Raw genomic sequence first — 16,944 nt, 5'->3', positions numbered from 1 at the left:
ATATTTTTAAAATTCTGATTTTGTGTATATTTTGTCCTTGCAAACTTTGTGTGTGTTAAAATACATTTACAATGTCTTTAAAGTGTGTTTTATGTTTTTCCTTATTTGAATCGAGAGGAAGGTGCCAGAAGTGCAAAAAAAAAAAAAAACATACTTCATCTTGTCATACTCCTGCGAAGTGGTGAGGACCCTCTCATCGCCAACATAAACTTCGCAGAAGGGCCGACAACCATTGCGCTGCTTGTTGAACAGTGGCACAGGTGTCATGGTGATCGCGTGGATGATCACAGGCTTGCAGTGCGGGATGATGGGCTCCTCCGCCATCATATCACACATGTACTCAATGTACCTACAAAAAAAAATGTAGCATTAATTCCATTCTGGATTAAAATGGACACAAAAGTGACGTATTGTTGGCACCTCTTGTGTGAGGGGGCTATTCCAGGCGGACATCGTTTCATGGAGAACATGTAGACCGCCGCCTCGGCCGTAGTGAAGAGGCGACAGAAGCACAGGAAGGAGCAAACAGCCACAGCGGATGCCGCTCTGCCATCCTACAGGAAAAGCAGACATTAGCCCCATACACACAAATTACAATAATAGAGTGGTCAATGTCATCCTCTTCTACTTCTTTACCAGGCAGTGAACCACGCAGATGTTTCTCTGGTCCTGCTTAAGCCACTGGTGCATGTTCTTACATACACTGTACAGACTGCGTAGGTTAGGCGAACGGCGCACCTGCCATTTGCATTCAGAAACCTAGGAATGGAAAAGATAGGCAAATAACACACACAGCTTTGAACCATCACCTTATCATGGTGGAGGGGGTTGTGTGTCTCAATGATCCTAAGAGCTAAGTTGTTTGGTGCTTTATGCCCCTGGTATGGTCCTCTATGGAAAAAAAGTACTAGGTGAGAGACCAGACAAAGTACGGCTCAAAGAACCCTTATGATGATGAAAAACACAGGATCATGTTTTCCCTTGTCCTGATGGGTCGCTGGGGCCCCGACTCTGCAGCCATGCCTGGAGGTAGAGATCGAAGGCGAGCGCCTGGTGGCTGGGCCTCCCCCATGAGACCGGGCCGAGCATTGCCCAAAAGGATAACGTGGGTTCCTATCCCATTGACTCACCACCCGTGGGAGTGGTTGTAGGGGTTGGATGCATTGAGAGCTCTGCTGTGACCTAATGAAGGGAGTTTGGCAATAAGATCCCCGGCTATAGAAGATGGGTCTTGGGAGGTGGAAAGTAACCACTTCCTGAGAACTTTTCACCAGATATAGTCAGGCTTGCTTCAACACACGGCTTGGGCTTTGGTATGAGTCCTTCCGAGAGGAGTTGGACTGTCTTCCATTCTGGAGTTGCTCATGGTGAGAGACACCAAGCAGGTGGTAGAAAGGCCCAAGGGATGGATGAGATCCCCCGGACCAAGCACTAAGTAGGTGACTCACACAGTGGTGTAAAGTACCGTGTAAAGAATAAGATAAACAGTGCCCTCCGTAATTATTGGCACCCCTGTTTAAGATGCGTTTTTAGCTTCTAATAAATTTTTTGCCAACAAAACAGCACCTAATCTTCTCCTATAATGTTTCACAAGATGGGATAAGACAGAAAGAGGGATCTTCAGCCATTCCTCTTTGCAGAATCTCTCTCAATCATCCAAAGACCTGGGTCCTCTCCTCTTCAGCTCACCCCACAGGTTTTCAATGGGGTTGAGGTCTGGGGACTGAGATGGCCATGTGAGGAGCTTGATTTTGTGTCTGGTGAACCATTTCTGTGTAGATTTGGCCATATGTTTAGGGTCATTGTCTTGCTGAAAGACCCAGTGCCGACCCATCTTCAGCTTTCGGGCAGAGAGCAACAGATTTTGATTTAAAATGTCCTGGTATTTCAAAGCATTCATGATGCCATGCACCCTAACAAGGTTCCCAGGGCCTTTGGAAGCAAAACAGCCCCACAGCATCACTGACCCACCCCCATACTTCACAGTGAGTATGAGGTGCTTTTCAGGATGCGCATCTTTCGTGGCACGCCAGACCCACTTAGAGTGTTTGTTGCCAAAAAGGTCAATCTTGGTCTCATCTGACGACAGCACACGGTTCCAGTTGAAGCCCCAATACCGCTTGGCGAACTCCAGACGTTTGCGTTTATGATTTGAGTGAGGTTTTTGAGGAAAGGTTTTCTCCGTGCATGCCTCCCAAACAGCTTGTTGGCGTGTAGACAGCGCCTGATGGTTGATTTGGAGACTTTGTGACCCCAGGATGCTACCATTTGTGGTAATTCTGTAACAGTGAGCTTTGGAGATCTTTTGATTTCTCTTACCATCCTCCTCACTGTGCGTGGTGGCAAAATAAACATGGGTCCTCTTCCAGGCTTGTTCACCACTGTTCCAGTCGTTTTGAACTTCTTAATTATTCCTCTCACAGTGGATATGAGCAGCTGCAGTTGAGTGGCAATCTTCTTGTAGCCTCTGCCTGACCTGTGAAGGTCGACGCACATCTGCCTCACTTGTATGGTGTGTTCCTTTGTATTTCCCATGTTTAAGAGTGGATAAGAGAAATGGCCTCTGTATCACGTCATATTTATACCCCAGGGAAACAGGAAGTGATGAATTACTAATTAAATGTTCCTAACTACTCTGGTAAACTTTGTAAACTACTGTAGAACTGACAGAAATGCTTCAATTATATTTATTTCCTGGGAATTGTTAAGGGTGCCAACAATTGTGGAACTGCTGACAGATGAGTGATGCTCCCAAACAGTTTAAAGGTTAACATTATTTTGCTCCCAATATTTAAAATGATTAGCCTTTTGTGTACTGTATTGTCTGTGCTTTCATCCTTGATGAAGGTGTGCCAAGGTGGAATTTTAACATTAAACATCGTCACATCCTGCACTTTCTATTTTGACTTCGCAACATTTTTCAGACCAGACCTTTCTCGCTCGAAAAGAAAAAATCTCATCCAATTTTACCAATTTTTCTTCTATTTTCACATACTCCGACAGTTGTTGCATCTTAAAATAACAGCATTTTTTTTTTTTTTTTTTTACTTCCACCGTGATTATCAAGAGTAAAAATAATCGGCATGATTAGCTCATCTTCGCGCTACGTTGCCCAGACCGCTTTGCGAATTTAAGCACTGGTGGTGGGCAGCACATAAGCATGATGTCATTGTAAACCATATTGATTGGCAGCGTAAGAACTTTACACCTTTAAGAGGAGAGGGAGTATGGCCAAGCAACAGCTCATTGTTAGAAAGTTTGTTGTGCGGCCTAAGTGTTCAATCAAAAACAACTATAAGAACCCAGTGGTGACTTCTTTTCCTCAATGCCTATTACCAATGGCATTACAGTACAAATGTGAATTGTGCCATTGGATGTATCAGCCAGTCATTCCTCACCCATTGAATCACATTGCAAAATGAGACAAACTGAATAATTGTATGTTGTACTTTCAGTTCAGGTTGGATTTTTTTTTGTTTTGTGCACAACGCAGAATGTCTGTGCGCTGAGACCACATCAGTAATGCATAACTGCGCAAGGGCACAACTTAGAGGGAACATTGGTCGTTAGCAAGTCAGTCCATAATAGTCAGTTTCAGTGATCATGAGTGAATCACAGTTGACATGAGCAAGTCGCAGCAGATTGTCGTGACTCAGTGAACGTTAAAAATTATCCTTAGTCATTCACTGTATAATATTGAATTACAGAGGTCTTTTGCAAGTAACGGTGGATATCAATGAGTTACACTGGCTGTAACCAAGTTTAAGTGGGGGTTACTCAATCACTGTGGACCTTAACAAATCACAAAAGACAGTTTAAGTCACAGTGGACCTAGGCAAGTAAACTGGACATTAGCGAGTCACAGTGCGTGTTCGTTAGTCAGTGAATATTAGTATGTCACAGCCATCTTTCCTGACAAGATGCGCACACTCACTCATACCCGGTTGTGGAAGCGGGACGGCCTGTATGACCGCTTGGAGAGATTGTAGACTGCATAGTGCCCTGGGTGCCGCGAATCCAGAAAGAGGCGCACATCCTCAATGTTGTTCTTTATTGCCGACTCCACCCCCTCAGCCGGGAATGACATGACTGCCCACAGACACTCATATGTTACATTTACTTCACTAGTAGAAAAGTGAAATAAAATGTCGCACAGTTGGGCTCCAGTTGCTCACCTGCTATTCTGGAGGTTATGTAGGACATATCCAGATCACCTTTGGCATAGCTGCAAATAAAATCACGGGGATGGGGAAGTGAAAACATGCATGGTGAGACACAATATAACTACAACAATTTTTAATGTCTAACCAACAAATAAAATACGAAATGGTTAAAAAAAAAAGTCATAAATCCTCATTTTTTTACTTGACATTGGTGGGTCAATTTGATTAAGACCAACTAAGCTGTTTCCTACATTTTTCTGTTTTTCTAAATCAAAGTCATGCCAAAATGTTAGGACATTGTAGATAGTAGAAATCATACATGCATTGACCAACTTCTGTTATTAGTCTTTAAAGGAGACATATTTATTATTTTTTCCCCACTTAAGTGCAACAGTAACAGTTCCTGTTCGGAGTAGGAAAGTACAAAATTAATAGTGTCTTCTCTTTAGGAAAATATAACAGTTTGTCATTGTGGTAAATGCAAGCTATGGGTTTTCTTTAGAGGAAAGTGAAGGAGTCTTGGTTTGAGGAAAGTGCTGTTTTATAACACACACTACATTTTTATCACACACACACACACACACACACAACACACACACACACCACACACACACACACACACACAGTAGTGTTCAAAATAATGACAGTCCAATGTGACTATTCAAATATACAGTATATATATAATCCATGTTTACAGTAGACATATTTATTATTGGTACACGTCAAAGAAATTACCAGTATGTGCAGTGGATTTTCAGAAAACCAACAAGACCCAGCATTCATGATATACGCTAGGGATCACCAACCTTTTTGAGGCTGGGGGCTACTTTGTGAGCACCGATCATACGAAGGGCTACATGGCCTGCTTGCGGCAAACTTCAAAGTCAGCGTTTTAATTTTTTACATTACTTGGCATTATTTTTAAAATTTCATTCATGTAAGCAAGTCAGATTCAAAATTTAAAACATAGAAAAATAATTTGGGCAGCACATTGGCACAGCTGTAGAGCGTTCTGAGGACCAGGCCTCTCATCCCACCTCAGCCTGTGTGGAGTTTGCGTGTTCTCCCCGTGCCTGTGTGGGATTTCTCTGAGAATTCCAGTTCCTCCCACATCCACAAAACATGCAAGATTAATTGGACACTCTAAATTGGCCCTAGGTATGATTGTGTGTTCAAATGTTGTCTGTCTCCATGTGCCCTGCGATTGGGTGGCAACCATTTCAGGGTTTACCTTGCCTCCTGCCTGATGACACCTGGGATAGGCTCAAGTACTCCTGCGACACTTGTGAGGATAAGCAGAATAATGGATGTATGGATAATTTGTGACCTGTGTTATTTTTGGAACCTGCCTCGCAGGGACCTTAAGTGGTACTTGCGGGCAATCAATGGCCTACAGGCAACACGTTGGTGACCCCTAAAATACACACTTAGGGCTGTGGAATTGAGCAATTTGTTGAAAGGACTGTGTTAAAAAAATAGAAGTCTGCCATTGACTTAAATTAAAAAATATTTTGTACAAACATTTTTGTTTCTAGGATTTACCAATCCTTTGAATCACTGAACTAATATTTAGTTGTATGACCCTACTGCTTCACATCTGTGTGGCACCTTACAAATGTAATTCCACGCCAAGATTTTTAACGACATTCCACAATTAATTTACATTTATTGGTTTTGCTTCAGAAAGAATTTTTAATGTCACCCCATAACTTCTCGATTGGATTAAGGTCTGGGGATTGGGCTGGCCACACCAAGACGTTAACTTTGTTGCTTTGGAACCAAAACTTTGCATGTTTACTAGTGTTTTTGAGGTCACTGTACTATTGAAACAATCATTTTCAGCAAAAAGCAACATGATCTCCTCAAGCATTATGACATAAGGAAACAGATCCACGATCCTGGTATGCGATAAATAGTCCCAACACCATAGTAGTAGAAAAACGCCCATATCATGACGCTTTCACCACCAAGCTTCATTATTTTCATTTTGTACTATGGCTAAAATTCTGAGTTTGGGGGTCACCTCAAAAACTGTTGGTGGCCCCTGGGTCCAAAAAGAACCATTTTACTCTCAGTCCACAAAATGTTCCTCCATTTTCTTTAGGCCAGTTGATGTGTTCTTTGGCAAATTGCCTTTCTTTCTTTTTTTTTTTAAATTTTTTCATGTTAAACAGGGACTTTGCAGGGGTTCTTGTAATTAGATTAGCTTCAACCAGGCATCTTTTCACCGTCACAGTACTTACAGGTAACTGCAGACTGTCTTTGCTCACCCTTGAGCTGATCATTAGCTGAGCCTTTGCCATTCTGGTTATTCTGCAATGCATTTTGATGGTTGTCTTCAGTTTGCTGCCACGTGTCTCCTTTTGCTCTCCATTTTCAGGCATTAGAGATCATTTTAGGTGAACGCCCAATAATTGTGTGCACCTCTTCATAAGGTTTCCTATCTCCAATCAAACTTTTAATCATTTTTCTGAACAATGTGTAACGACCCCTTTTCCTCAGGCTTTCAAAGAGAAAGACATGTTTAACAGGTGGTGGCTTCATCTTTAAGTAGGGGCCACCCTATTCACACCCGTTTTTCACAAGATTGATAATCTCATCGATTGAATGCCACAGTTTTTTAACACACACCTTTCAACAAATTGCCCCATTGCACCGCCTTAATAGTGTGTATATCATGAATGCTGTGACTTGTTGGTTTTCTGAGAATCTACTGGACGTATTGGTAACTTGGTGGCTATAGCAATAAAAAAAAAAAAAATCTACTGAAAACGTGGTTTAAATCTGGTTAGTCACTATGGACTGCTATTATTTTGAACACTACTGTACACACACACATACACACACACACACACACACACACACACACACACACACACACACACACACAAGTTTGTTTCTTTTAGAGAAATCTAACAGGAACAGTTCCTCCTCTTTTTAGAGAGTGTGAAATTAGATTTTAGAGGAAAGTGCAGAGTACCATCCCATTTTAAGCAATATGCAATATTAATAGTTTTCATTTTTAGAAAGGACAATAGTGAGAATTTGCTTTCTTTCAAGGAAAGTTCAACATCAATAGCGAGTCTTTTTCGGAAAACCCAATTTAGGTTTGCTTTTTGTGAAAGAGCAACTGTAATTGTATTATTTTTAAGGGACAAGTTTTTTTTTTTTTTTTTTTTAAAGGAACGTGTAAGTATAGCTCTTTAATTTCTCTTTAGTAACATTTATTAGTAAACTTCCTGTCCTTTACATAATACTGTATTCCCCATGTGGGATCTTTCCTCTTTACCGTACCACAAAAAAAATCTGAATACATCTACTGTTAAACGGACTTGTTTCAAGTGTGAGTCTAAAATGAAAACAGACAACACTGCTAATTAACCTCTGCGTCTAACACTGCTTGACTTTGGGTTTTGAAGGGATTGTGCATATTTGCCTGGGTAACTTTCCATAATATGTCCCCTTTAAGTAAAAAGTGGGTATTGTAATCGATTAAAAAAAAGCTCATTAAACGTATTGTCTGGACAGTGCATGTGATTCTGCTAGTGGAAAGTCAAGTGAGTATGGAAAATAGGATATTAGAACGAATTAGCAGCGATTACAGACAACACAAATTTAGTGGAGTTATACTCCTATAAATCAAACAAAAACTACAAAAGCTTGGCTGAGCCTCATCGTTTACCTTGGGTTGCTAGAGATGGAGACAGTGAGAGATTGGACACAGAGGAGAAAAGAAAAACAAATAAACAAAATGACCAAAACAAATGCAAGGAGTGAAAACAATGAAAACAGCCAAAAAGATGGAATACAGTGGAATAGTCAAAAACCTCCACTCTCATATATAGGCTTGCAAAAATTCTAGGAATTTTCAAATATGATAACGTTTGTTGCGAATTAACAGGAATTTAAGGGAATAAAATGAGAATTTACAAAATTATTACATTTTATTTAAAAGGTGTTATAACGCTGATTTACCACATAGCTTGAGTTTGTCTGTTTTTTTGCTTTTTTTTTTTTTTTTTTTTAATAAATACATGGCACTTGTCATTCACTCCATGAACTCTCTCATCCCCTCTCAATTCCGAAAGTCTTCTCTACCTATTGCAACACATGCCGTTTATACACTTTAGTGACGTGCCATAGAGAGTAACTATAACCCATGCAATCGGAGGGTACCTAACGAGCCCATGTTATTTTTATGTCCCTGGGCAAGACAATTAACCTACTTTGCCCATGAATAGTTGCAGCAGACTGCCCGAGGACTGCTGTCACTACATACCCAAATATCCTACCACCACTAAGATGCGTCTGTGGCGTGAATGAAAACATGTCTTTGCGTCCCATGAAAATCACGACAAATGTTATTTATTCATTATAACACCATATATATATATATATATATATATAGTTGATTGAGTGTGAGGTGTGGATGAGAATTTCTTTCATGCCAAACCGTTGGAAAAAAACGTAATTGACAAAAAGGTACATCAATGAGAGTACGATGTCAAATTTCAGTTGATGAATATGAATGTCCATGGCAGTGAATGAGTTTCAAGGTAGTGATATGCCCCTGCAAGTGGGGAAGGAAAGCTTCCACATTTCAAATCAAAAGACATCTGTATATCACCTTTGATAAATAAAAATGAAACACAAAGTGCTTTACAAAAAATACAACAGAAGTGACAAGACGTGTCTCCCCACCCCCACAAAAAGACACACCCACATATGTACATACGATTTAAATAAATGCATGCAAACTGAGCATAGGGACATGGCTTGGGACTGACAAACCATGTCCACAAAGGCCAGCTTTAGGGGGCATTCACAAACCATTCCTGTGGGTTTTTCTTCTAGCTCTTGGAACAATTAAAAGTCTGGCCAGCCAGAGGACCTCAGTACAAGCAAGGGCTGATATGATAAAAGCATGTGAGATAAATAAGACCATGAAGACATTTAAAACTAATGAAATAATCTTGAAATCAGTTATGAGTTAATGCAGTGATTTCGCCTGCCCTCTGGTCCATGTCGGCACATGCAACAGAGTTTTGTAGTAATTGTAGATTTGCAAGAGATTTCCTAAAACCAGAGAGCTTCACAACAAAAAAGTATACATCAGCACCTTCATGTTAAATATTTGAAAATGACATTTCCATTAAATTACCCTTAATTCACAGTTAATCCCACCAAAATTTGATGGAAAGTTTCCAAAATAGCAATATTTTCAAAATAACCCATCTTAATTTAACTTTTAAAATTCTGGAAAATTACTGGATATATTATTGTAAATTTGGATTCCCAGTACTTTTCAAATCCGTCAAAATGCAATTGTAATCAAAACACAATGGCCAGCAATAAAGTATCAAAGAGATAACCATTTGCATTCGGTTACAATGACAGGGAATACAGTGGTGACGTCTATGTCATGTAAATTGATATGTCAATTATTATATTTATTAAAAACAGACATAACTGCATGTTATCTGGAAAAAGGAACTATCATACCTGGCTACGGACTGGATAACCTTGGAGGAGGTATCCTTGATGTTGGTCAGGAAGCGCTCAGTTCCTCCTTTGAGGATGTCCAGAAAGCCACTCCCCGATTGGTCAGGATCATATATGCCTTTATGTTAAAAAGAAATTAATTAGGAAAGACACAAAACAGACCCCTTTAATATTTATAGCATGAAAATTGACATTTTGTTTTAGTTCATACATGTTGAGAAAAAATATTTAAAATGTTTTACGAAAAAAAAAAAATCCAACAAATTTTCAAACAAAATGTTCATTTTAACATTTAATTAATTTAGAATTAATTAAGATTAATGTATTTTACAAATGACAAGTGAAAGTGTAAAGCATACAAGCGCATTTAGTTAAAAATGGAGACACGCTAGTCACGGACTACCTACTATGGCATCGCTCGGTGTTGCAGGTATTATATCTACAAGACCAAACAACTGTTTTAAAAAACTAAAACCACCAAAAAAAATAAAGGTTTTACTTCAGAAATAGACATGCGCCATATGTATCTTATGGCCAGTAACGTCATTGCTTTTGAAGCCAATCACAAGCTGATACAAATGTCATACCAAACTTGTTAGTACGCCTTCCATCATGTCAATGCCAATGTCTTCTCGTTAACTTGCAGCTAATACTACTGAGGACTGTGCTTGAAAGTAATCTTAAAATATGATAATTGCATCAAAGAGTTGAAGTGAGCCACTTACCTGCTAATTTTTAATCCTCAAACCACAATGCAATCCTTTTAATTGCTTAATTAATATTGACTTTAAATACCCTGAATAAAAAACATTACCTTCAACCTGGAACTCTGGAAGGAAAAAAAAATGTACTCAATCCACAATAAACAAGTCTACTTTTGTCTTCAAACTCAACACAAAGTATACTAATAAAGTGCCACTGCATTTATGCTCACGTTATAATCTCAACATGTATATACATTTGATTTATTCTTTAAATGTTTATAAAATGAGGTATCTTGTTTTTTGAGCCAATATACAGTAAGTACAAGTCATAAAATTATTACATACAAACAACATTTTGGTGTCACCCCCCCACCCCCCGAGATTAATATAATTTCCATTCACTTGAATGAGGAATAATGATTTTATAGGAGTAAAATTGACAAAATCTTGATCAGAACAATCTGATATAATTCAAGGAACTGTTGCTTAGTATTAACTGAAAACTGGCTGTCAGATTGTACATTTCACAAATCATTATTATACGTGCTGGAGTGTAATTTCATGAAGTATAAATGTGACATTTCTTAAAAGTCTTATCCATGAATTTTACCCTCACACAACAAAGATTAATTTTTTGAGGTGACGCTCATTATGAAGGATAATTATAGCCTCAATTTGGTAACACTGAAAACCTTTTAATGTATTATGCTGGGTGAATTCATAGACCAAAAAGAAAGTGCCGCTCACCTGCATTGCTGTGTAAGTTGTGTTGTATCTGTGAGGGTGCCACCGGTGCTGTCATTGTTGTAGCCTCTGCCCCATGACTCCCAAAACCTCCATTCTGCTCCAGGAGCTGCAGACATTCATATCCGTCATAAACTGGACGCCAACAGTAGTAAGTGGTCAACATCACGCTCTTTAAAAAGAATATTCCAAATACGAACAAAATCCCAAAATTATGATCCAGAGTATCTACTACATTTTCCTCCTGGTCATCCCTGTGGTCAGTAGATGTCTGATGAGGAAATGCAGGCGGAGGCGGAGGACAATAATCTCCTTATGGCCGGCAGGGAAACCCCTTCTTAACGCTAATGAGGTTAGTCTTCTTCCCCTCGACACAAACATGACGCCTTTATTCTCCTCAGTATTGTGCTAGCGGGTCATAACGCTATCAAATGGAGGGAAATGCCCAATAAAACAATGCTTCTCAAACTGTGGTCTGTGAGTTTTCGCCTAATGCTAATTGAACAAAACCTCATAGAAGGGCTACTAAAAAGTAATGGTGATGCGGTGGTTGAACAACAAATATTTTGAAAACAAAATGTGTCGACAGGCAATATTAACATTAAACAAAGACATTTTTTAGCCTTATATGAGAATCACCTTTATTTGCCAAGTACATACAGTGGTACCCCTATTCACGAAATTAATTTGTACTGGAAGTCGTTTCGTAACGTGAATTTTTCATAAGTGCAAGCGCTTTTTACAGGTAGACAGCCTAAAATGTTCCAGCACAGTTTGGAATGCTTGCTATGCAACCATAGTTGACCACGCTTAGTCCCGTCGACTGACATTCCCTATCCATAGACGTAGCCCTTTGTCACTTGTAATTTATTTAAAAAAAAAAAAAAAAAAAAAAAAAAAAAACCTTCCCAAAAACTGTTCAATTTTTTACATTTCAAGTAATTAAAATTCTTGGGAAACTAGAATGGCATTTCAAATAATTTCAGGGGGAAAGATGATTTGAGAGACTAATATGAGTTATTAGGTTTGCTACGCACAACACTTTAAATTTCTGCTTCAAGGCAAAACTGTAGTTTGTCATTAATTGAAACTGCATACCTACATCTGGTGTCTGGTGAGTCAAGAAAACTAAGAATAGTTATATTTACTTAAAAGTACCTTTCAAATGTTTTTAAAGTGTCAGTTATGAAACTGTTACAAAAATATTTTTTTAACATGGGCTTTATTTCATTGTTTGTACTGGTGCTGTAAAAGCATATATTTTGACAGTCCTTTCCAATTAAATAAGCAGATGTCGATATCATGGCTACAAAATGGCAGCTTCCTGACCTTGAAATCAGCTTTATATAAATCGCAACATTTGTGGAGGATTTTCTCATTAGTGACTGAATTTGTGGTAAGGATTATGACTTAAAGTGCTAAATGTGAGGCACCATGCCAAGGGGGTATAAAGAGGGGATGTGGAGGGTTTTCAATGAGTGATTCGTTTTCATCGAAGTCTGTCTGGGTAACACTGTTAACTCAATCATGTTTCCATCTTGCTTATAATGAATGATGCTAAAATACCAAAAAGCGCAGCACCATATTATAATGAAATGAATGAACGAATAGATGAATGATGGAATGAATGCTGGATAAACCTTTGGTTGCCACATTCAGCAACAGCTCCTTTTCGGCTTCCATTGTGACTCTTCTATATTATCCGTGCAGCTCAATGAAGAGCTAATGGACCTTTCTGATGGCGATTTTAAGCTCCGCCCCCTGAGCCATGTCCAACAAGTTTACAAAATGGCGATTGAACACAACATGTTTGAAGATAATATTGGGGTATGTTTTTTACCAAATGTGTCAGACTTGTTCAAGAGAGTTCTACAGAGAGGTCTCAACTCTTTCACGCAAGGATATGTACATGGAGTTAAGATTTTGGATGGAGCAGGACGCAATGTCAGAGTTACAGCAAAATGTTGGCGATCGATGCAAAAAAGTTTGACGCCTCACAAACTTCATATTGAAATCCAACACGATAAAATAGTGGAATCGTACTGCACATGTAAAGCAGGGTGCATACTTTTTACTTCACAAGTAATAGCATTGTAGTCTTTATAAGTGAGTGGGCGTATTCATTTGACTTGGCTCGTTATCAAACCTGGTGCTCTGTCTTAAAAGTCTGATGTGATACAAATAGGCAGACAATAAAAATAAAATAAAATAAAAAAAATAAAAAAAAATAAAAATAAAATAAAAATAAAATAGGCAGACTTGCATGACATCGCACATTTACTTATAACTAACCCGACTCTTTGGCATAAAACATTACACACTTCATTCAGCAGGTCAGCGATACACTAACAAAGTGAAAGTTCTACTCCTGCAATGTGTAAAGCACTGATAATTCAATCAAACTCAGAGAAGATACTTACCTTCTACACTTATATGTTATACTACACTTACTTTCAAACATACAGCCTTGTGTTTGTTAATATTGTTCACATTCAGTTGTACTTGCAGTCTTCCACAAGCCTTAATCCATGGCTTGGAAACAGCTCATACACAAAGCTCGTGATATGAAATGGCATTTTTGATTGGCCATTACAATCCTGCAATTAAAATTTTGAACCGGTGGCAAATGGTCAGCCACTCATGAATAGTAGTACCAAACCCTGGCACACTGCATGACAGTTTGATCAAGTGTAAGGTTATACTGTTTTTACCCCTCTTGCGGTTTCTGCATCAAAGCTATAGACATTGAATAGGTATGGAAAAGGTGACACTACCTCAATGATAGGAGACTTTGGGTTGACATTCCGTGCCGCAGCGATTTCCTGAAGCTGGTTGACCAACTCTGTGATTGAGAGACGCTCCACTGGGTTCACCTTCAACATGGAGCCTGGAAAGAAAGTCGAGTGAAGAACATACTCTACTAAGGCCTGTCATACACGATGTGGTCGAACCCAACTTGACCAGACCATTGCATAAAAAGAGTTGCAGACAAACCCATGCACATTGAGTGATTGGATATGTGGACAAACTGAACAGTGAGCCTGTATTGGTAATTGATGCTGAATATATATTTTATCAAGTTTCTTAAATAATAAAAACAGAATAAACCATTTAAAGGAGACTCGCTGACGCCATTGATTTGAACAAACCCAGCAGAGTACATACCGTTCGTGAACATTTAGGTCACAATCTTTGCTTTTTAATTCACAAGCACACAATACATTTTTAATACAGTTAAGTATTAATGTAAAACAATATTTGAAACTTTACATATGCACATGTGGCTTGGGGTCATTCGGTGTTTCGTTTGTGTAAAACCCAGCAATGTATTTTTAGCGTGGGTAAATGCACCAACGATTCAAATTTCGAATTGCGGAGAACCAACAGCAGACTGATAGGCCATTAATGAAAACAGTTGACAAACCACGCACATTGGGGGACAGTTCAGTCAGGTTCGGCTGCACCACTCTCTGTGCCTTATATATTTTGAGTATTCAGTCCAGACTTGTCGCTTACGTAAGAGATCATGGTAGACTGTGTACTTGGTGTCATTCTGCGGTATGGAGTACTTCCCGTTGACGATCTGCAGCTTAGCACCCTCCTCGAATGGGTGCTGCTTAAAACACAACAGGTAGAGGATGCAGCCCAGGGCCTAAGGGGGATGGTACAAAAGAGGGACAGGAATTTATTGCTTTAGCGATTATAATTTTATTATCAATACTATAATTGCGCCCATCAAATCCCAGTTGGACATAGATCACTATCTTGTTTTGTCTTTCACGGTCTCTCTCACTTTAATATAATGAAGGGACCTTTAGTCTGATCTTTAGTTAGGGGTGACAACTTGTAGGACTTGTACCTTTTCCTCTCTTTGCAAAGACTTTCCTATCTTTTTGTAATAATCTATAAAGACAAGATTGTCTCCCTGCTTACGGTGTCAGAAAAACATTTTGCTCCAAGAGTACTTCCATGAGTTTTTATTAAAATGCCAAAATTATGATTTTGTGACTTTTTTTGGACTACTCACTTTCATAGCACTGGTTTCCAACACATGACAATTTGAGTGCTCCTTTTGGATTGACTTTGGTCCAAAAGTAACCAAATGTAAAAACAAAGAATTGTTCCGTAAAAAAAATAGCAACATGACACATGGCCACCATCTTTGTTAAATTTTCTTAACCAACTTAGCAAACCAGAAAAGGGTTTCCCTGAGTAGCAGACAAAAGGGTCATTGATGTTTGAGAAATAACTAAATTATATTGTTCTACAGAAATTACTAGGCTTTATTTCTTCAGGTGAGATAAATCTTTCTGCCAAGTAAAGTGATTATTTCTAACAAGAAAACTAAACTTCTCTGGAACCCATCATCTGCTTATCAAAATTCTTGAAGCCTTCTATTAGGTTGAAGTGGCCATTCCAAACAGACTAAGCTATTTTGACAGACTATAATTTTTACATTTTTTTCTGCACTTTGACTGAAGCACACATTTTTGAAACTGCTTTCCCCAAAGACGTAAGCATCAGAGCACCATTCATTTTAATGTGGAAAGTTGAGCTACAATGAGTGATTTGAATTACAAGCCTGATCACAGAACTGATCAAACTTGAAAGTGGAGGTACACTTTGATAAAAAGGTGGAATTTTTACAAACAACACCTAAACAGAAATGGAGAATAAAGTCAGCTGGGCAATTTTCTGTATTGGTATTTGAAACCTGAGCCACAATACTGGCGGTATGCCACTAATAACAGCTAGCATCATGTGACTGTTTTGTATGAACGACAAGCAGAATGGTGAGACGAACACACCCCTGCAGTTAACAAGCTATGGAAGTAAAATGTCAGATCTACTGTCCTTGATCAGATTTCTGCATGAAAACAACTGTCCACTCATTTTGAGTCAAAGTTCTGTTGAGATTTCGGTGCTTCTATTGGCATGTGAAATATGGGTATCGGTTACCCATTTCAACATGAACATTAAACATGGTGCTAAGCTAACAAGACAAGACGATTGGAGTAAAAAATAGCAGTCTGACCCAAATATCTTGCTTCTCATTGATGGGGTGGTTGGAGTACAGGTCGATCATTTCCGGGGTCCTGTACGCTGGAGTGGTGTTCCTCGTGATCTATATACATAAATATACCATGGGGAGGGACACAAACACGCAGGATTGTTGACAACACAGAAAATGCTCTACAGGGCCACCAAACATTATTCACAACTTCACTTTTTCCACATTTTGCTATGTCACAGACTTACTCTAAAGCTAATTTAAGAAATTTTTTAAAAATCTACATAAAACATCACCTAATGACCAAATGAAAATATTTTCAGACACACTTTTTCTGAAAATTAATAGAATAGAGGATTGTACTGATGAAACCATTTTGATCAATCATTCCCCTAATAATTTATGTATTTGGATTCAGGTCTATAGCAAGACCCCCACAAAATGGAAATTCCATCCCACCTTGTTCCATAGCCAGATCTTATTGAATTCCTGGTGAAACAAACTGATTTGTAGTTCATGGTGAACACTAATGAAAACTCAGTAGGCAGAAGGGGGGAAGGTTGCAAATCCTTAATAACTGGCCAAGTTATACATTTTACGATTTAAAAATCCAAAAGTTACGGAAAAATAGACATTATTAAAACAATGGTAGCTGTTTAATCTCTACATCGAAACCAACTCCTCAGAAAAGCATCAAATCTCCACAGTCCAAATAATGGGACTGTTATTGTTCGTTGTTAGTGCCACGCTCTCTCTCCAACAAGTCAGCTGGCGGCTGTGTGTTTTCTGGCTCAAGCGCACAGGCTTGAACACTGTACAT

General features: G+C 38.8%; 1 protein-coding gene across 1 annotated transcript in view; it reads right to left on the bottom strand.

Annotated features, from left to right (window-relative positions):
- gak (cyclin G associated kinase) overlaps positions 1–16,944 on the bottom strand; it is a 45,968-nt gene that overhangs the window by 14,692 nt on the left and 14,332 nt on the right. The window contains exons 7-16 of the mRNA XM_061816948.1: positions 16,149–16,238; positions 14,630–14,765; positions 13,888–14,000; positions 11,117–11,222; positions 9,666–9,783; positions 4,176–4,225; positions 3,941–4,089; positions 637–759; positions 421–554; positions 155–349 (exon numbers count right to left, since the gene is read on the bottom strand). Of these exons, the coding sequence (XP_061672932.1) occupies positions 155–349; positions 421–554; positions 637–759; positions 3,941–4,089; positions 4,176–4,225; positions 9,666–9,783; positions 11,117–11,222; positions 13,888–14,000; positions 14,630–14,765; positions 16,149–16,238 (1,214 nt within the window). The remainder of the gene's footprint in view (positions 1–154; positions 350–420; positions 555–636; positions 760–3,940; positions 4,090–4,175; positions 4,226–9,665; positions 9,784–11,116; positions 11,223–13,887; positions 14,001–14,629; positions 14,766–16,148; positions 16,239–16,944) is intronic.

The sequence above is a fragment of the Syngnathoides biaculeatus genome, chromosome 4 (assembly GCF_019802595.1).
Source record: "Syngnathoides biaculeatus isolate LvHL_M chromosome 4, ASM1980259v1, whole genome shotgun sequence".
NCBI lineage: Eukaryota > Metazoa > Chordata > Actinopteri > Syngnathiformes > Syngnathidae > Syngnathoides > Syngnathoides biaculeatus.
The sequence above is the reverse complement of the archived record's forward strand: the minus strand, read 5'-3'. Positions and strand labels throughout refer to the sequence as shown.